The 22,639-nt window shown below is 42.5% G+C and overlaps 1 protein-coding gene across 2 annotated transcripts in view; it reads left to right on the top strand.

The window, feature by feature from the left end:
- The first annotated feature begins 204 nt into the window (after positions 1–204).
- The window catches only part of LOC140733719 (uncharacterized), a 65,649-nt gene continuing 43,214 nt past the window's right edge, over positions 205–22,639 (top strand). The window contains exons 1-2 of one of the 2 annotated variants that reach the window (XM_073057431.1): positions 205–238; positions 16,518–16,608. In XM_073057431.1, the coding sequence (XP_072913532.1) occupies positions 236–238; positions 16,518–16,608 (94 nt within the window). In that variant the 5' untranslated portion in view covers positions 205–235. Of the gene's footprint in view, positions 239–16,332; positions 16,401–16,517; positions 16,609–22,639 lie in introns of those variants that run through there. The other variant, XM_073057432.1, reaches the window with a different exon arrangement.

Here is a 22,639-nt window from a genome sequence, read left to right as displayed (position 1 = left end):
TTAAACTGGAAAGAGTGCATCAAAGATGGACAAGGACATTCAGGATCAGGTTTAATATATTATGAAATCTGTTGCTTTGTGGCAGCAGTACAATGTAATATATAAAAATACTATAAATTACAATAATATTAAATTAAGTAAGTTGTGCAAAAAGAGATCAAAATAATGAGATAGTGTTTATGGTTTATTGTTCATTCAGAAATCTGATGGCGGGTAGGAAGAAGCAATTCCTAAAATGGTGAGTGTGTGTTTTCTGTCTCCTCTACCTCCTTTCTGATAGTAATAAAATGCATGGTCATGTACTTTGGTAGTAGAAATAAATGTGCGGACTATTTTCTAACCTGCCAGAGCTCTTTGGGAATGTGACTAGAAGAATAGATAAGAACATGACAAATGGTCCTTTCAGTTAGTCCTGACGAAGGTTAGCCCAAAACGTCGACAGCGCTTCTCCCTATAGATGCTGCCTGACCTGCTGCGTTCCACCAGCATTTTGTGTGTGTTGAGATGGATTAAACAATTACTTTTCTGCCTTCACAGACAAACCTGCCAGGCATATAAGAGACAAACAAGAGAAAATCTGCAGATTCTGGAAATCTGAGTGTAATGCCCTGGTTCATATTTTTACTGTTATACTGTATGTATTTCATTTTGGCAATTCTGTAAGAGCAGTCTGTTCTGTTTTCAGCTTGTTTGTGTTATTGTTAAAGATAAGAGATGAGGAAAATTGTGTGCCATCCAATTAGGATGGTCGAATTTAGGGGAAGTTTCTCTGGAGAGGGACACTAAAGCTGGGCTTGGGGCTTTTGTTTATGAGGGGATGAAGAGGGACGATGCAGGAGAGAAGAGGTCATAGCATTCACCCCGAGCGGGACTGTGATTTGACGAAGCCCGGGGTGTGGTCAATTGTAGATCGATGATTTGGAGAAACTGTGAGCTCCAACTTGTGCATATTAGACTGCTTCATTAGAATGGGACCTTTTCTTTCTTTGTTCTTTTTCTTACTAACCCTTTAGTCAAATTAATAATCATAAAGATGATCTTTTAATTGCATGTAGTGTACTCTCTCTGTTATTTCATGGCACTAATTTGTAACAGGGTACCAAATTATACAGCATCCACTCAAACAGGGGTTTGGGTGTGGCAGCACGCGTCAATCTCATGAGTTTGGCAGAGCCAGAGGTTGGCATCCCTAGACTTATGCAGCCAAGGAAACCAGGAGGTTTCACGAACAACACACATAAAATGCTGGAGGAACTCAGCAAGCTGGCAGCATCTATGGAAAAAAGTACAGTTGACATTTTAGGCCGAAATCCTTCGGCAGGAATATATAAGAGAATTTAGATTCTAGTCAAAGTAATAGATTAGTCAAGAGATAGCTGAAGAGAAGTTGGTAAGTTTGAAAACTGATACATCCCAAGAGTCTGATTTTTGAAAGAGTTGCCTTTCGAGATAGTGGAGACTGTTTAAAATCTTCCCAAATCGAATAAATTCTGAAGTTATTCCTTGTGGATCCTTGTCAATAGGGAAGTAATCACAGACAGGGGCAAACAGATGGAGAGGGGGTAGAACATTAGTTCAACCTCTACTCCAGGGTGAACACTGTCATCACCTCAGCCCTGGACACCGTTGAGCCGCCAGCAAAGAACTGGATACCGAGCAGACCCTAAAGGAGCTCAGGAAGATGATCGGCAACTTGACACCAAGCAATGATGGGATTCTCCAAGGCCTGATCAAGCACTGCATGAAGTCCTCTGTCAGTGCTGGCAGGAAGGAGCTGTACCACAGGATATGAGGGACACCATGATTTTTACCCTCTACAAAAACAAATGGCAAGACATAGAAGCACCTCCAGTTATTACCATTAATAAATTCAAACTGGATGTTGTTCATCAGTAACAACCCCTCCTTTGATGCAGAAATTGACCAGTGCATCAGGAAGGCTGCAACAACTCTTGACCACCTCACCACGAGTCTAGGAGAACTCTCGTCAAAACAAAGATGGCAGTGTACAATGCTTGTGTCACTAGCACACAGCTGTACAGCAGTAAGACCTGGACAACATACACCGAGCAAGAGAGAACACCTTCCATTTAAAGTGCCTTCATCTCATCTTGGGCATCTCTTGGAGAGACAAAGTACTCAGTGCTAAGATTCTCTCTTGTACCAGGCCACAGGCAGTGTTGCAGCAACAACATAGATAGTTAGAACACAACATTCAAAGGAAGCCAATGTGAGCCTATTAGTCAAAAAAAAAGGAAGAGAGAAAATAGGGAACAAGTCTATTATCAGTGGTAGGGAAATTGTTGGAATCTGTCACAAAGGATGTAGTGACAGATCAGAATGTAATGAAAGAATAATACCTAGATCCATCATTATTATTTTCCATGTCGTGTGACGAGGGCGGTCATAGTCTTATGATCATGATTGTTCTTGGCAAATCTTTCTACAGAAGTGGTTTGCCATTTATAAAATGCCTGACCCCAGCCTTTAAAAATACTCTTCAGAGATTGTCTGCCTGACATCAGTGGTCGGATAACCAGGACTTGTGATATGCACCAGCTGCCCATACGACCATCCACCACCTGCTCCCATAGGCAGCTGGTGATTGTGGGGCTAGGCAGGTGCTGCACCTTGCTCAAGGGTGACCTACAGAGGGAAGGAATGCCTTGCACCTCCTTTGGTAGAGACATATCTCCACCCTGTCACTCTATCAATTATATTAAATAATATAAATATGGATTTAGTGAATGGTGAAGCAGTTGGAATATTGCTAAACCTAATTCTTACACTTGTAAAGAGACAAAAGAATCTAATCCCATAATCTTTACAGTTATGTAATGGTGCTCAGCCTCAGGCTTATGTAAACATTATGGGAATTCACAGCTACATATAGCTGCAGAGGCTATGTCATTGGGTATATTTAAAGCAGTTAGATTCTTCATTAGTCAGGGCATTAAAGATTATGGGAAAAAAGCAGAGGAGTGGGGTTGAGAGGGAAAACAAATCAGCCATGATCGAATAGTGAAACAGACTTGATGGGCTGAAAGGTGTACTTTTGCTCCTGTGTTTTGTGGTCTCATAATATGTTCTGGGAATGAAAAGGAAGGGGAAGGAAGAGTAAGAAGGCGAAGGGAGGGGAAGGAGTACAAGCTGGAAGGTCGGTGGATGGGGAGAGAGGAGATGAAGTGAGAAGCTAGAGGGTAATATGTGGAAAAGGTAATGGACTGAAGAAGAGAGAATCTGATAGAAGAGGAGAGTTAACCATGGGTGAAAGGGAAGAACTGGCAGAGAGAGAGGAGATAGGCAGATGAGGAAGTTATTCCTCTCCATAGAAGTTGATCCCGTGGGTTTCCTCTCGGTGCTCTGGTTTCCTCCTACATTCAAAAGACAGATTGATAAGTAGGTTAATTAGTCACATGGGTGTAATTGGGTCTTCTGTCCAATAGAGAGGGGATATTGAATACTGAAAGGCCTAGATAAAGTGGACGTAGAGAGGATGTTTCCTATAGTGGCGTCTAGAACTAGAAGGCACTGTTGAATTCAATATTGTGGGAGAGTGCAGAGCACACCAGGATGCCAGCCTTACAGGATATTTAACTGAACTTTATTGATAATGCTGCTTGTACAGTATGTGAACTCCTCTAATGTGGGAGTAACTAACTTAGTGGCATAGAATAACCCTATTAACTACCACCAAATCTCCCCCTCTTGAAAAAAAATGAAAACTAGGTATGTATTTCCTGTCTATAGAAGTGCATTGAAGTTATAGTCACGTTGAATGATCCAGTTCACCTTACCCCCTAGCACATAACTTATGTGCCTTACATAAACATAAGAAAGAACTGCCAACATAATAATTATCTTTCTCTTTGTTTTAAGTCACTCTCTCTTTGTTTTCCTCCTTTTTTTCAAGAACAGTCTCATTTTGTAAAATATTTTCAACATCAGAACTCTTAAAAAGTCACTAAATCTAATGGAGGTCAGGGTCAACTACCTGAACACTCCAACAGAGTGAGAGGATTATTCTGCCTCTTTAGTCATTTGCCCTAAACTATTAGGTTATGGAGCATATCTCTGTGGTGGAACAAATAAATGACCCAATCTGATGTTGGGTCCTGAAAGTTATGGAGCGAATGGAGATTCTTGTACACCTGTGTCCACTTTAGGTAGATGGTTGTCATAAAGGTCAGGCCACTCTATTTCTTTCTGTACCTTTTGTTGAGTTTGAAGGCACATGAGCACGTCTTTTCCACCTGATTTCACCTTGAGATGTTCTGATCACAAACAATTGTGGTTCATGCTGCCGAACTATTGTTCCTTTGGTGAATTGGTCTAAAACCCAAACAGGTTTACCACTCCTGAGGAGCAACAAAGATTTTGCCCTGTGAAGGAGATCATGCACGCTCTTCATTTTCACACGCAGTTGTCTCAAAATTTCTCGCTTTGTCTAAGTTTGTAAGTGAGTTTGGAGAAGAGAAGGAAGAAAAGGCAGACCTGTTGTCAGTCTCTGGCCCATTGACAACATTCTCAACAGGTGTTGAGCAATAAACTAGCAGTGCTCTGTAGAAGTCTTTTGCCTTCAGCAGGAGATGCTTAACAGTTTACACTGCTCTTTCTGCTTCTCCATCTACCTGTGGGTCCCATAAACTGCTTGTCTGGTGTTTGAACTCATCATCCCTATCAAAGGCTTTGAGTTCTGAACAGCTGAATTTTGGACCATTGTCTGAAACAAGTGTCTGTTATTTCATGGTGACCGAATACAGCTTTCAGGTGCTGTATAACTGCAGATGAGGATGTAGAAGACAGCTTGGACACCTCAGAATTCCAAGAGTAGTAATCTACAGTGAGATGAGATTTAATCACAAACAAAATAAACTCTGCTGATGCTGGAAATCCAAATAACACACACAACATGCTGGAGGAACTCAGCAGACTAGGTAGCATCTATGGAAAAGAGGTCCTTCTGAAGGGTCTCGGCCTGAAATGTCACTCCCCCCTTTAAGAAAGGGGGAAGGCAGCAGAAAGGAAATTACACACCAGTTAGCTGGATCGCAGTGATTGGGAAGATGTTGGAGTCAATTGTTAAGGATGAGGTTATGGTGTATTTGATGACACAGGACAAGACAGGACAAAGTCAGAATGGTTTCCTTAAGAGAAAATCTTGCCTGATGAACCTGTTGGAATTCTTGGAGGAGATTACATGAAGGATAGATAAATCTTCTTTGACCTCCTGAAGAATTTCTTTTGTTGGACAGAGCTCTTTGACATGGAATGGAAACTTGCTGCATCTCCTGCAGCTGGACATTCTACCTACTGCTGGTTTCACTTGCCTGTTTTGTTTGAGCTGATTTCTACTGTCACCTGTTTCTGTAGAGTTTCTGAGTGCACCTTGCTTGAATCCTTTTTGTACTGCTTCTGGCTTTACCTCATTTTTGTGCCTGAGTTCTGTCTGTTACTGACAAATGTTCTCACTTAACCTGACAGTAGTAATATGTTTCTCTAATGTGAGATTTGTCTGCAACTGAAGTCTCTCTGACAATTTGGTGACAACACTCCTGTCTCCAATGAACTCATCTCTCAGATTTCCATACATAGGGACAGGGTATACATTGCTGTGATGAAGTAATTTATTCTTTCAGCTGACTCCTGTTTCCTGGAGTTGAACTTTGTTGTCTGCAATACGCTTTCCTATGAAGTATTCTTTGAAAATGTCCTGCACTCTTTTGTATTCCTTTTTCTGAGCATCTGCCAGTCCTAATCCACCCATGGTGTCATCTGCTTTGTCACCCATATCAGTATATATCACTTGATGTTCTTCTGAAGCCTGAGTGAGATTGTTTTTCAACCCTAAATCGCCAAACCATCTGAGCCATCACTCAAAGTCCCCTGGTTTAGAGAAATCAAATGTCTTGGTGGTTAGGGGGTGGGGTTTATTAGGTTGTATTAGTTGTGGGCATTTGCTCAATTTTCCTGATTGTTTATTATTTTATTTATTTGAAGTACAAAAGTCTTCTTTGCTTTCACTGAGAGTTTGTCTGATTTCTCTGCTGTGTCTGTGTGCATTTCCCCAGGCTAGTGGCCCACAGGTTACTACAACATATAGACTTTTGGGTCTAGCTAGAAGACAACCCTGACACTTTCTCAGCTCAGCCTTAGCCTTATGGTACATGCTATTAGCAATTAGGCTGATAACTCTCTGCATATTTTTCATAGATTTTTGTGAACAAGAACAGACTTACTGTAAATTCTTTCTTGTTGGGGATCTCACTTGGTCTGTAGCACCAATTCATTCATCATCATCCATTTCTGACACCTTGTTGTCCTTGATATTGAGGGATAGTGAGCACACCAGGACACCAGCATGCAGGATATTCAATTGAACTTTATTGATAATGTTGCTTGTACAATGTGAACTCCTCCCATGTGGGAGTGCCTAATTGAGTGGCAGTGGAGTAACCTATTAACTACTACCACAGACATAGCCTCAGAATACAAGGATATCACAAAGATAAGGATGAATTTCTTTGGGCAGAGGGTGGTTACTCTGTAGAATTCATTGCCACAGATGGCTGTGGAGGCCAAGGCATTGGGTAGATTCTTGATTAGTAAAAGTGTTAAAAGTTACGGAGAGAAGGCATGAAAATGGGATTGAGGGGGTTTAATAAATCAGCCATGATGCAAAGGCGGAGAAGATTTTTTGGGCTGAATAGCCTAATTCTGCTCCTATGGCCTTCTGGAGAAGGGAGCCTTACGCTGGCTGCTTTATTGAGGCAGTGAGAAAAGTGGAGAGTGTCCTCAGAAGGGAGGCTGGTTCCTGTGATGTGCTGAGCTGCATCCACAATTCTCTGCAGTTTTTCGTAGCTGAGTCCTCAACTCTTGTCAATGTTGTTAGTAAAGAATCTCTACATGTATAATTCCTCAAAAACCTTTAGTGCTGATTCCATTAGTGCTCTTATTCCTGAGATCATATTGTGAGAGCTCCAAGTAAGTATGATCCAAACTGACCAAGAACAGAGTAAAGGGGGTCAATAGCCTGTCATGTACCATCTTTTAAATAACAATCCACAACAATTTATCCAATTTATACTTACGGACTCTATCATGCATACTACTTGATTCCACTCCTTAAAATGTGACCCAATTTCCATTTAAAATATGTACTCAGACCTCAGTGCTCCAACAACATCTTCAATGATTATTCACCCAGCAACTTACCTTCAATGATTTATTCACAAACTTATACACCCATGCTCTACCTCCTTGGTCCTGTGTGGCTTAGTATTCATCCATCTGATTTTAAAAAATTATCTTTGTTGTGATAACTTTCCCAAAGGCTTTCCACAGCTTGTTTCAACCAGGGTATTGACTGTCCCTTGTCTTGGGGATTAAGAGGAAGTATAAGTACCTTTTTTGATTTTGCCTTTGTAATGAAAGAAATATGTTTCTTTCAGATATTTCAAATTCACATTAACTACATGGATATATTAAATTCTTTATTTTACACTTTTCAGAATCAGAATCAGGTTTATTATCACTGGCATGTGACATGGAATTTGTTAACTTAGCAGCAGCAGTTCAATGCGATACATAATCTAGCAGAGAGAGAAAAATAATAATAAACAAGTAAATCAATTACGTATATTGCATTGATTGAAAAAACATGTAAAAACAGAAATACTGTATATTAAAAAAAAGTGAGGTAGTGTCCAAAGATTCAATATTCATTTAGGAATTGGATGGTAGAGAAGAAGAAGCTGTTCCTGAATCTCTGAGTGTGTGCCTTCAGACTTCTGTACCTCCTACTTGATGGTAACAGTGAGAAAAGGGCATGCCCTGGGTGCTGGAGGTCCTTAATAACGGATGCTGCCTTTCCGAGACACCGCTCCCTAAGGATGTCCTGGGTACTTTGTAGGCTGGTACCCCAGATGGAGCTGACTGGATTTACAACCTTCTGCAGCTTATTTCAGTCCTGTGCAGTAGCCCCTCCATTCCAGACAGTGATGCAGCCTGTCAGAATACTCTCCACAGTACAACTATATATGTTTTTGAGTGTATTTGTTGACATACCAAATCTCTTCAAACTCCTGATAAAGTATAGCCACTGTCTTGCCTTCTTTATGACTACATCAATATCTTAGGACCAGGTTAGATCTTCAAAGATCTTGACACCTAGGAACTTGAAGCTGCTGACTCTCTCCAATTCTGATCCCTCCATGATGATTGGTATGTGTTCCTTTGTCTTACCCTTCCGGAAGTCCACCATCAGCTCTTTCGTCTTACCCAGAGAACTCCCATGGTAGGTAAAAAGGATGGCACTTTAGTGCTAGATACTCCAGGTCTGGTGAGCAGAATTGGGACGGCACTGATATATTTGTGCACCAAGAAGAGTTGATCTTGAGGCATACTCCTCCACCACTGCTTTTGAGAGACTCTATAGATCTATCCTGATGGTGTATAGTAAACCCATCGATCTGAATCGCTGCATCCAGTACGGAAAGGGTTAACCAGGATTCCGTGAAACAAAGGACACATGCAGTCCTAATGACCCTCTGATTCAGCACCCTGGCTCTGAGATCATCGATTTTATTAACCAGAGACTGCATTTTTAAAAATACATTTTTTTTTGCTACCTGAGAACTCTTCTCGGATTGGCTGGTGGACCAGCTGGCTGAAGAGCTGAAACCCAACAGTAGCCATCCTCAGGAAATGTTAGCCCCACAGCAGAGGATTTGCTGGATCTTTGTATGCATCTTTCTTTGATGTCTGCAATAATTGTTGTTACTTTGCCCTAATGACATAATCCAGGCCATTGAATAAGTGCCCCTAATAAAGAACAGGTGAGGACCATCCAAAAACGCTTACAAGAAGAAGAGATAGATACCTATAGAAATACTAAGAGTGATTGAGTCACCTCAACCAGAATCATGTCAGCCATTAACCAAGAGTAAGATCATGAGGTGAAAAACTAGATGAGCTCAGAAAGATTGTAGAATAAGAATCAAAGTTTTAAAAAGTAAGTTTATTATCAAAGTACATATATCTCACCATATACAATTGTGAAATTCATATTTTGTGGCACTCACAGTAAAAACAAAGAAAAAACAATGGAATCAGTGAAAAACGGCACACAACTTGATGGACAAACAGCCACTGTGCAAAACCCGACAAACTGTGTAAATACAAAATAATAATAATAAATAAGCAATAAATGTCAAGAACATGAAATGAAGAGTCTTTGAAAGTGAGTCCATGGATTATGTTCAGTTCAGTGTTGGGATGAGTGAAGTTATCCCCTCCAGTTTTAAGAGTCTGTTGGTAAAGGAGTAATAACCGTTCCTGAAACTGGACTGTTTTAATAAAATTGACTGTTGCTCACAGTACTTTCACAAGCTGATAGCTGTCTTGGTTTCGTTTTTAAAATACCTTGTCGCCAATGTTATGTTTTATAACTTCAAAGTGCTAAACTAATTCAAAGGAAGACACAAGGGTCCAAATTGCAGGCCTGACTTAAAGTTTACTTTAAGTGAGGCGCACACGTATCATTTGGTAGCATGATGATGTATGCAATTAATGTATTTATACATTATTTAAAGAAACAAGAATGAATAATCAAACAATATATAGTATATACTAGATTACTGAAATATTACTAAAATATTAAATGCACAACAATAGATAATAGACAATAGACAATAGGTACAGGAGTAGGCCATTCGGCCCTTTGAGCCAGCACCACCATTCACTGTGATCACTGATGTGATCATCCACAATCAGTACCCTGTTCCTGCCTTCTCCCCATATCCCTTGACTCCGCTATCTTTAAGAGCTCTGTTTAACTCTTTCTTGAAAGCATCCAGAGAATTGGCCTCCACTACCTTCTGAGACAAAGCATTCTACAGATCCACAATTCTCTGGGTAAAAAAGTTTTTCCTCAATTCTGTTCTAAATGGCCTACCCCTTATTCTTAAACTGTGTCCTCTGGTTCTGGACTCCCCCAACATCAGGAACACGTTTCCTGCCTCTAGCATGTCCAGTCCCTTAATAATCTTATATGTTTCAATCAGATCCCCTGGAACTTCTAAGTTCCAGTGTATACAAGCCCAGGAATTAACCTTGTGAGCCTATGCTGCACTCCCTCAATAGCAAGAATGTCCTTCCTCAAATTTGGAGACCAAAACTGCACACAATACTCCAGGTGTGGTCTCACCAGGGCCCTGTACAACTGCAGAAGGACCTCTTTGCTCCTATACTCAACTCCCCTTGTTATGAAGGCCAACATACCATTAACTTTCTTCACTGTCTGCTGAACCTGCATGCTTACTTACAGTGACTGATGAACAAGGACACCTAGATCTCATTGTACTTCCCCTTTTCCTAACTTGACACCATTCAGATAGTAATCTGCCTTCCTGTTCTTGCCACCAAAGTGGATAACCTCACATTTATTCACATTAAACTGCATCTGCCCACTCACCCTGCATTCTCATAACATCCTCCTCACATTTCACACTGCCACCCAGCTTTGTGTCATCTGCAAATTTGCTAATGTTACTTTTAATTTCTTCATCTTAATCATTAACATATATTGTAAATAGCTGCGGTCCCAGCAAAAGCCTTGCAGTACCCCACTAGTCACTGCCTGCCATTCTGAAAGGGACCCATTAATCCCTACTCTTTGTTTTCTCCCTGCCAACCAATTTTCTATCCATGTCAGTACCCTACCCCCAATACCATGTGCTCTAAATTTGCCCACTAATCTCCTATGTGGGACCTTATCAAAGGCTTTCTGAAAGTCCAGGTACATTACATCCACTGGCTCTCCCTTGTCCATTTTCATAGTTACATCCTCAAAAAATTCCAGAAGATCAGTCAAGCATGATTTCCCCTTTGTAAATCCATGCTGACTTGAACCGATCCTGTTACTGCTATCCAAATGTGCTACTATTTCATCCTTTATAATTGACTCCAACATCTTCCCCACCACTGATGTCAGGCTAACTGGTCTATAATTCCCTGTTTTTCTCTCTCCCTCCTTTCTTAAAAAGTGGGATAACATTAGCTACCCTCCAATCCACAGGAACTGATTCTGAATCTATAGAGCATTGGAAATTGATTACCAATGCGTCCACGATTTCTAGAGTCACCTCCGTAAGTACCCTGCGATGCAGACCATCAGGCCCTGGGGATTTATCAGCCTTTAGTCCCATCAGTCTACCCAACACCATTTTCTGCCTAATGTGAATTTCCTTCAGTTCCTCCGTTACCCTAGGTCCTCTGGCCACTATTACATCTGGGAGATTGTGTCTTCCCTAGTGAAGACAGATCCAGAGTACCTGTTCAACTCCTCTGCCATTTCTTGTTCCCCATAATAAATTCACCCGTTTCTGTCTTCAAGGGCCCAACTTTGTTCTTAACTAATTTTTTCCTCTTCACATACCTAAAGAAGCTTTTACTATCCTCCTTTATATTCTTGGCTAGCTTACCTTCATACCTCATCTTTTCTCCCTGTATTGCCTTTTTTGTTATCTTCTGTTGCTCCTTAAAAGTTTCCCAATCCTCTGGCTTCTTGCTCATCTTTGCTATGTTATACTTCTCTTTTATTTTATACTGTCCTTGACTTCCCTTGTCAGCCACGGTCACCCCCTACTCCCCTTAGAATCTTCATTCCTCTTTGGAATGAACTGATCCTGCACCTTCTGTATTATTCCCAGAAATACTGTCATTGTTGTTCCACTATCATCCCTGCTAGGGTATCCTTCCAGTCAACATGAGGGAGGCTCCTCCCTCATGTCTCCATAGTCCCCTTTGTTCAACTGTAATACTGACACTTCTGATTTTCCCTTCTTCTCAAATTGCACATTAAAGCTTATCATATTATGATCACTACTTCCTAATGGCATAGGTTAAGGGTGAAAGGTGAAATGTTTAAGGGGAACATGATTGATAAATTCTTCACAAAGTGTCGTGAGAGTGTGGAACGAGCTGCCAGTGGAAGAGGTGGATGTGGTGTTGATTTCAATATTTAAGAGAAATTTGGATAGATACATGGATGGGAGGGGTACGGAGAGCTGTGATCCAGGTGCAGCTCGATGGGACTATACAGATTAATGGTACAGCACAGTTTTTGCTGTGCTCTAGTGTTTGATGACTCAATGACTAACAAATCTACATGTTCATTCAAAAATTATATAGCATAATGAGAACTGAGAAACTGAAGAGTGGAAACCTCTAAGAAACAAAAATACGAAGAATGCAAACATCCAGAAAGGACAAAGTACCCAGAACATCAGACAATTATGGTGGACAGATGTGACATGATGTTCATTGCTCTGAAGTTGCATTGAACATCGACCATAAAACAGCACAGTGTAGGCCCTTCGGCCCACAATGTTGTACCGATCTTAAAACCTGCTCCAAGATTAATCTAACCCTTCCCTCCTTTGGTGTAGAAGAAACTCAATTTTTCTGTCATCCAAAAGTTCAAAAGTAAAATTTATTATCAAAGTACATATTCAATATTCATTTTCTTGTGGGGTTACTCAATGAATTCATAACAGAATAATAACCAAAACAAAATCAATGAAGGACTGCCCTACTGGAGTGTTCAACCAGAGTTCAGAAGAGAACAGTCTGTGAAAATAGAAAAAGAAGAAATAATGATAAAAGGGGGGAAAGTTGACCACTGAGCTATTCAACTTCGGGGACTCTCCTGTTCCTGCAGTTTAGAAGAGGAGATGTTGAAATTGGAAGGTGTCTTTTCCACTGATGAGTTCTATGTGGGTTGTTCCAAGAGCATGTGTCACACTATCTGGGTGACTGAGGATACCCCATTCAGAGAAAGGTCATGGCGACTGGCCCCTGCAGAGGTGGAGGATGCTTGGCAGCATTTGTGTGTAAGTTGAAGGAAGCTGGGATCATCAGCGAGTCCCGAAGCTCCTATGCATCCCCAATAGTAGTGGCCGGAAAGAAGAATTGGAAGGTACGGTTGTGTGTGGACTATAGGACTCTAAACAAGCGCACCGTCCCTGACCAGCATACTGTCCGGAGGATTGAAGATGCGTTGGCCTACCTGAGTGGTGTGAAGTGGTTCAGTGTGCTGGGCTTGAGGAGTGGATATTACCAGATCCCCATGAGAGAGGCCGACAAAGAGAAAATGGCATTTATACATCCTCTGGTATTTTTGCAGTTCGAAAGGATGCCCCAGGGAATCACAGGAGCTCCTAAAACCTTCCAGCGGGTCATGGAGAAGACAGTGAGGGATATGAACTTGCTTGAGGTATTGGACCTCATAGTATTTGGATCCACCTTGGAAGAACATGAAGCGAGGCTGCTGAAGGTGCTGAACCACCTGAAAGCTGAAGGATTAAAACTTACCCTGGACTTACTCTGGACAAGCGCCAGTTCTGCCAAACGTCTGTTAGCTATGTTGGGCACATAGTCTCACGGGATGGCGTAACTAATAATCCAGCTAAGACAGAGGCGGTGACCACTTGGCCAAGACCCCAGACTGTGAGCGCTCTGCACTCGTTCTTCGGGTTCTGTGGTTACTATTGGAGGTTCGTGAAGGGCTAAGTGAAAGTGAGTCACCCATTGAATTAGCTTCTGTGCGGTTACTATCCCTTGAGGAAGAAAGGGAGTGGGAGAAAAGGACCAGGAGGTTGGAGGGTATCTTAGCCTATCGGAGCCCTTTGGACCGAGGTGGGATGCAAATTTTGAGGAGGCCTTTCAGTCACTGAAGGAGCTGCTGACCCAGGCACCAGTGCTGGCTTTTGTGGACCCTCAATTACCATATGTACTGCACACGGATGCCAGCCTAGAGGGTTTAGGGGGCGTCCTGTATCAGATCAGGACACCGGGTTGAGGCCAGTTGTGTTTGTCAGCCGGTGTCTGTCGCCCTCTGAGAAAAACTATCCCATACACAAGTTGGAATTTCTAGCGTTGAAATGGGCGGTGGTGGATAAGCTGAGTGACTACCTATATGAGGCCAAGTTTGAGGTGAGGACGGACAACAACCCCCTAACTTATATTCTGACCTCAGTGAAACTGGATGCCACAGGCCATTGGTGGTTGTCAGCGTTGTCTGCCTATGATTTCAGCCTGAAGTACCAGCTGGGAAGCAGGAACGTTGATGCTGATGTTTTGTCCTGATGGGTGCATGAGGGACTGGTCAGGGACAGGGAGTGGGAGAGCATTCCTGCCCCGGGGGGTGAAGGCCATGTGTCAGTTTGTCATCACCATGAAGGCAGAGGGAAAGGAGAGGCAGGATCGAGCGGTGGATCGATTGGGAGCTTCTGATGATGCCATTCCCCAAGTTTACTGTAACCTGACTGCTCTGAAGACAAATCGGCTGCCGGAATTGAGTTCTGGGGAAGTTGCAGCTGCTTAGCAAGATGATCTGGGCATTGGTACCATTTGGTCAGCGGTTGAAAAGGGAGAGATGGCTCAGGCGGAGAAGATGAAACACGCTTCGGTGTCTCCATTACTGTGAGAATGGCTTCGGTTGCAGTCGCGGAACCAGTTCCTATACCGGATCATGTCACCCCCAGACTGACCTCGGCGTCGCCAGCTGGTTCTGCCGGAGTAGTATCAGAGGATTGCGTTGAAATCACCTCATGATGATTCTGGACATTTGGGGGTGGAAAAAACCTATGGATTGCTCAGAAACCGGTTTTACTGGCCCCAGATGAAGTCGGAGGTCGAAGAATACTGCAAGTCGTGCATTCGATGCATATGTCGGAAGACACTGCCTACGCGGGCAGCTCCTTTGTCCCACTTGCGGGGCCTATGGACCTGGTGTGTATGTATTTCCTGTCAATAGAACCTGATGCCAGCAACACGGCGAATGTCTTAGTCATCACGAACCACTACACCAGAAATAGAAAAAGAAGAAATAATGATCATAAATAAATAAGCAATATATATTGAGAACATGAGATGAAGAGTCTTTGAAAGTGAGTCCATTGATCGTGGGAACATTTCAATGATGGGGCAAGTGAAATTACCCCATTTGGTTCGAGAGCCTGGTGGGTGAGGGGTAGTAACTGTTCTTGAACCAGGTTGTGTGAGTCCTGAAGCTTTTGTACCTTTTTTCTGATGGCAGCAATGAGAAGGGAGCATGTCCCGGGTGGTGGGGCTCCCTGATGATGGATATTGCTTTCCTGAGACAGCGTTTCATGTTGATGTGCTCAATAGTTGGGAGGGCTTTACCTGTGATGGAATGGGCCATATCCACCACTTTTTGAGGGATAGATACTCCACGTACCCATCTAAGAGTTTTTTACATGCTCCTAATGTATCTATGTCCACCACCATCACATGCACTCACCACTTTCTGCGTAAAGAACCTACCTTGATACCCTCTGTAACACACTGTAAGGTTTCACTGCTAATGTAATGGCTTCTCTGTAATGTTCCACTGCTGAGGTAATGGTTTCTCTGTAGCAGCAAAGTTTGGGTTATAACTAGAGATAACGGGGCGTGCTAGCCAATGAGCAGAATGTTATTCTTTCTTGTGTATCTGGGAGCTGGGAATTCGCGGGTCTTTTGCCGGGGAGAGATGAGGAGAGAAGACATGACTGGAGAGACTTGGTAGATTGCCGGAAGGAGAGGACTTGGAGCGAGGGTCCGAAGGTCAGCGACGGTCAGAGGAGGTCGATGGTGGACAAACGGCCTTATCAGTGAGCTCCAATCTTGTGCAATAGACTGCTTCATAAGAACGGGCCCTTTTTCTTTTTTGTTTTCTCTACTAACCATATCGTCAAATTAAGAATTATAAAGCTCAATCGTTTATCGCATATTGTGTACTGTTTGTTACTTAAGGGTACTGATCTGTAACAGAGAACACATTGCACAGCATCAACCCAAATGAGATTTCTAAAGTTTGGCTGGGCTGGGGGCCTAGCATCCCCTAAATTAAGCCATTAACCAAAGCGAGAGTTACACTTCCAACAGTCTCCTTAAAATTATACCATCTGGTATTAGCTATGTCTGCACTGGGATAAAGTGTCTGGCCAGTCACTCGATCTAGGCTGTAGTATACCTCTATCAAGTCACCCATGAATTAGTCTAATCTTGAGCAATACACAATTGCTCACTCCAGGACAGGGCGCAGCCAGACATGGTTGTTGTCAAGACAGACATCGTGAATTGAAGTTTGCATAACCTGGAAATTACTATCAAGAAGGTAAATAAACTTTGTTTCATGTACTTCTACCTGACGTGACTTGTTCATAAAAAAGTGTCATATTCAGCACAGACATAATTATGTAGTAGGGATTCTTCATGATTTAATTTGCTAAATTACTCAGTGAATAAGCCTCATATAAATACAACAACCTGCCATTCTGTCAGATTCACTATGTCTACCAGAACTGGAAAGTAGACACCCCACACTGACAGAGGTAATGTCCTGGCACTTATTTAACTTTATCTAAAATTTCAGTGTAGTTTCCCAGCATTCCTTTCATCCAAATGCTTTTTTTTAGGTGTATTCTGACACTGTCTTTTTATTCATTCAGAGAGCTAAGTCTGTAAACATGGAAGGAGGAGAAATAGTTGCATTTCTACTGCTGCCTTCTGTGATCATTGTCTCGGGAACAAATTATTGTGGTAGGTTTAATTGTTATAAAATCACATTGCAAAATGTGTGATCTTTTGATGATTTTTTTCTTTTTTTGAAAATGCTTTAAATTGATATGGAAACAAAGTAAATATTTTATTTCTTTGCTGTCTCTGCTCTGGAAGTTTTCCTCTCACATGGCAAAGAGTTGTGTTAGGTGATTAGTCACTGTGAATTGCCCTGAGGGTACAGGCAAGTGGTGGAACTTAGGGGAATTGATGGAAATGTGGAGAGAATAACGTTAGTGTAAAAAGGTCAGTATAAATTTGGTCAGACTCCCTAAGACAGTCCTACGTTGAGTTTAATACTGACTGGCATCTCCTGCAGTGCTGCTGGTGCCAAAGTTGTTATGTTTTGTAACTCCAAAACATAAAATTGATCAAAAGGAAAACCAAGGAATCAGGAATGCAAGTCTTACTTTAAGTGAAGGGTGCACTTATCACCTGGTGGCATGATGACGTATGCCATTTATGTACTTTTACACATAACCCCAAATGCATTATGTAAACAAAAAAAGAATGCTCAAACGATATATTTGCAATATCACAGAAATATTACTGGAATATTAAATACACTACAAAATTGTATTGTTCTCTGCCATCCCTTTGGATTCATCAGCTGCGGGGAGGGGTGACATGTGTTGCATGAGCAACAGCTTGCTCTCCATATCATACTGCCTTGGCTTGAGCATTGCATAGACAGCTAGGACACAATATCCATGGTCAACCCTGACCAATGGAGGGCCTCAAGATTTGGGAGACTGAAAGACTTATTTCTTTGCTGTTTGAGTCTATGACATGGAATGGGAAGAAATTATTTGGACATGTTTTATTTAATCAATTATAAACTGATAATATAAATAAATTTCTAATACATTTTTACTACCATATACAAAAAAGCTAATAATTTTATTTATAATGTTATTATAAAATACCTTCTAATATGGGAATGTACTGCTTAGAGGAGTAGTCTTTGCAAGATGATATGTTGTCAGATTTCTCCCATCTTTAAAATCCCTTGACCACTCTATAATTATAATCCAACTCTAAAACCTTTAACATAACTATACTACTATTTCACAAAAGGATAAATGATGGTGTAAAAGATAGGGTTCAAAAGGCAAATAATAAAATGGAAAAGGCAGATTGTAACAAAGACAGAGCAAATTTGAAAACTGGAAGGAAAGCCAAACTGTCACATAATAAATCCTCATATTAAATATAAAATAAACATCATCTACTTTGATATTATTATTAATAGTTCTTGACAAATTAAGTCCTTTTATTGTTTCCTATCAAATTAATAACTTGTTTTAGAATAGTTACAGGCTGTTACTCTTGAGCAAAATACTACAGATGCTGGAAATCTGAAATAAAAGGGAAAATGCTGAAAATACTCAGGAAACCCAACAGCGTCTCATGCCAGAATTCTGACTGAGCTGTTGAGTATTCACATCATTTTCAGTTTTATGGGAGATAGTAGTAGCCTGACACACCAGTTCTGTCAAAACACACACTATGAAATGCGCAGTTATCTGCTATTTGCTGTTCCTGGGGGACCCGGCATAGAATCATAGAGTTATAGAAAAGTACAGCACAGAAATAAGTCCTTCAACCTATCTAGTCTGTGCCGAACCTTTTAAACTGCCTACTCCCATTGACTTGCACTGTGACCATAACCCTCCATATCCTACCATCCATGTATCTATCCAAACTTTTCTTAAACATTGAAATTCAGCTGGCATGCATCACTTGCACTGGCAGCTCATACCACACTCTCTCAACCCTCTGAGTGAAGAAGTTTCCCCTCATGTTCCCCTTAAACCTTTCACCTCTCACCCTTAACCCATGACCTTTAGTTGTAGACTAGTTGTAGTATGGATATAGAAAATCAATTTCATCCCTGACATCTGAATTTCTTCCTTGTTTCCTCATGCTATTTAATATGCTATTTATTCAAGTTTCTATTTTAACGAAGAGAAGAAAATTCTATCTTCCATTTTATTTATTATTTTAAAACCATTTGCCAATTCTGCCCGTGAACAGTATGTTTACATTGCAGCAAACTAGTATTGACAGTGTGTCTTCAGAATAAGGAAGCAAACTGATCCTAGGGGTGATGACGTCAACTTCTACAGGTCTGACACGGTGGTCAGCAGCACAGGAGCGCCGCAGGGAACCGTACTCTCTCCGGTCCTGTTCACCCTGTACACATCAGACTTCCAATATAACTCGGAGTCCTGCCATGTGCAGAAGTTCGCTGATGACACGGCCATAGTGGGGTGTGTCAGGAATGGACAGGAGGAGGAGTATAGGAAACTGATACAGGACTTTGTGATATGGTGCAACTCAAACTACCTGCGTCTCAATATCACCAAGACCAAGGAGATGGTGGTGGACTTTAGGAGATCTAGGCCTCATATGGAGCCAGTGATCATTAATGGAGAATGTGTGGAGCAGGTTAAGACCTACAAATATCTGGGAGTACAGTTAGACGAGAAGCTAGACTGGACTGCCAACACAGATGCCTTGTGCAGGAAGGCACAGAGTCGACTGTACTTCCTAAGAAGGTTGGCGTCATTCAATGTCTGTAGTGAGATGCTGAAGATGTTCTATAGGTCAGTTGTGGAGAGCGTCCTCTTCTTTGTGGTGGCGTGTTGGGGAGGAAGCATTAAGAAGAGGGACGCCTCACGTCTTAATAAGCTGGTAAGGAAGGCGGGCTCTGTCGTGGGCAAAGTACTGGAGAGTTTAACATCGGTAGCTGAGCGAAGGGCGCTGAGTAGGCTACGGTCAATTATGGAAAACTCTGAACATCCTCTACATAGCACCATCCAGAGACAGAGAAGCAGTTTCAGCGACAGGTTACTATCGATGCAATGCTCCTCAGACAGGATGAAGAGGTCAATACTCCCCAATGCCATTAGGCTTTACAATTCTACCGCCAGGACTTAAGAACTTTTTAAAAGCTATTATTAATGCTTTTTGAGATAGTGATTTAGATGCATATCATATTTTTTTACTGAGTTAAGTATTGTATGTAATTAGTTTTGCTACAACAAGTGTATGGGACATTGGAAAAAAAGTTGAATTTCCCCATGGGGATGAATAAAGTATCTATCTATCTATCTATCTATCTATCTATCTATCTACAGGAGTGGTGATGTCATGGAGAGGGTGTTTTCCTTTGATAGGTTTTGACCCTGTAAAGTAGGTTAGTCTTTCATAGATCTAGACATAGGTTCAAAATTTAGAGGTAGGATCTCTGGGTGGTCATCCATTTCAATTCAGCTTCACAGCACCATTTTGACATGTCCATCCATGGCCTCAACTATTACCATGTTGGGAGGAGCAAGACTTAATATTCCATTTGATTAGCCTCCAACCACATGCATGAACATTCTGGTGCTTTTTCCTCCCTCCTTTCCTTCTTTCTTTTTCTACTTCCCATTCCGGATCTCATCTCATACCTTCCCTTCTCCTCACTTGCCCATCACCTCCCTCTGGTGCACCTCCTCTGTTCATTTCTTTCATGGCCCTCTCCTATTTGATTCCTCCTTCTTCAGCTCTTTACCTCTTCCACCTATCATCTCCCAGCTTCTCACTTCATCCCCCTCCCCACCTCGTCTCACCTACCACCTGCCAGCTTGTACTCCTTCCCTTCCCCTCTCACCTTGTTCTGGCATCTTCCCCCTTCCTTTCCAGTCCTGAAGAAGGTTTTCAGCCCAAAATGCCAACAGTTTATTCCTCCTGATAGATGTTGCCGGAGTTGCTGAGTTCCTCCTTCATTTTGTGCTTGTTGCTCAAGATTCAGCATCTGCAGAATCTCTTGAGCTCAAAACTTATCAGTGGTTCCCTTGAGCGATTCCTAACAGTATTGTGGTGAGCATTTGGTCCGTGATGACAGATGAGAGAAACTCGTTTAGCTCAACTGCTGGTTTTATTGGGACTAAAGCTCAAAAACACTAAGACCCGGGGAGAGAAGCTGCTCAGCCACATACAGACACACCCCGTAATGTGGGTTATGCTGCACTGTGGCGGGCTGCTGTGAGACTGAAGGTGGTTATTGTTATGCCTACTGCGTCCGCTTCCTGGAGCTGCCCTCCCGGAGAGGCACAGCTGCAGTGCTGAGGTAGAGTGTTGCCCCCCGGCACATTCACATGGGAGCCCAGCAGGACAGCAGCTAGGTCCAGGCCAATGATTCAGGACTCTCAGATGTCAGTGAGCCACACCTTGTGCCCCACTGTGACGTGCAGACACCTCTTCCCTCTCATCACTGCACAGTCGCTGGTGACAGTAGCTAGCTGGACCGCCGTCACTGTCCACCCAACTGGGGTTGGCTGGCCCGTGTTGGGGAGAACACCGGGATGGAGGATAGTGATGGTTGACCCTGTGTCCACCAACACTTGGCATCTGATGCAGTCCACGTATAAGCCTTGCTCCTCACCCAAACGGCCCACCCGGAGGGGCAACAATGGAGGGATTCTGCTGGAGGTCTCTGGTGGTGCTGCCCACTTGGCATTTCCTGATGGCTGGGCTGTGGTAGTCCCAAGGCACATGGCCTGCTTTGCCACAGCGGTAGCAGAGATTGCTCTGTAGCCCACTGTAGGGTTGGTGCGGCGGTGGTCAGGCCTGTCTCACAGGCTCCTCCTCATCACTAATTGCTTCTGCCCTCTCCACCACTGCCAGCACCTCGGCCAGCGATGATGGTGATGTCAGGCAAATGTGCTGCCGAAGGCGCTCCGGAGTCAGCGCCTTTACAAAGGCTTGGAGGGCAAACTCTTCCTGGGCCGCGGGAGGGGACTGGGGGTAGCCATGCTCTGGGAAGGCACAATGCTCGGTCCCAGGTCCTCCCAGTGCCCCGAATTTGGGAGCCTGGCCCAAGAGTGTGGGGAGGCATACTGCTTGACTTATTCCCCAGGTCTTAAGGCTCTCCATCCAACATTGTAACCATAAGACCATAAGACATAGGAGCAGAATTAGCCATTTAGCCCATTGAGTCTGCTCCACTATTCAATCATGGCTGATCCTTTTTTTCTATCTCTTCCTCAACCCAGTTCCTGGCCTTCTCGCTGTAACCTTTGATGCCATGTCCAATCAAAAACCTATCAATCTCTGCCTTAAATACACCCAATGACCTGGCCTCCACAGCTGCATGTGGTAACAAATTCCACAAATTCATCACCCTTTGGCTAAAGAAATTTCTCCACGTCTCTGTTTTGAAAGGGCACCCCTCTATCCTGAGGCTCTGCCCTCTTGTCCTAGACTCTCCCACTATGGGAAATATCCTTTCCACATCTACTCTGTCTAGGCCTTTCAACATTCGAAAGGTTTAAATAGGATCCCCTCACCCTTCTGAATTCCAGCAAGTACAGACCCAGAGCCATCAAACGTCCCTCATATGATAACCCTTTCATTCCTGGAATCATCTTTGTGAACCTCCTCTGGATCCTCTCCAATTCCAGCACATCTTTTCTAAAATGACAGGCCCAAAACTGTTCACAATACTCAAGGTGAGGCCTCACCAGTGCCTTATAAAGCCTCAGCATCACATCCTTGCTCTTATATTCTAGTCCACTCGAAATGAATGCTAACATGGCATTTGCCTTCCTCACCACTGACTTAACCTGCACGTTAACCTTCAGGGTGTTCTGCACAAGGACTCCCAAGTCCCTTTGCATCTCAGATTCCTGGATTTTCTGCCCATTTAGAAAATAGTCTGTAAATTTATTTCTAGTCAAGTTAAGTCAAGTCAAGTCACTTTTATTGTCATTTCGACCATAACTGCTGGTACAGTACATAGTAAAAATGCGACAACATTTTTCAAGACCATGGTGTTACATGACACAGTACAAAAACTAGACTGAACTACGTAAAAAAAAAACACAGAGAAAGCTACACTAGACCACAGGACTGCGTAAAGTGCACAAAAACAGTGCAGGCATTACAATAGATAATAAACAGCAACCAAACCATTTTACAACATTGAAAATCTTCAATCTTGCTGTTAATTTCTAATCCCACT

The sequence above is a fragment of the Hemitrygon akajei genome, chromosome 9, assembly GCF_048418815.1.
Source record: "Hemitrygon akajei chromosome 9, sHemAka1.3, whole genome shotgun sequence".
Lineage (NCBI taxonomy): Eukaryota > Metazoa > Chordata > Chondrichthyes > Myliobatiformes > Dasyatidae > Hemitrygon > Hemitrygon akajei.
This window is presented reverse-complemented; position numbering and strand designations above follow the sequence as displayed.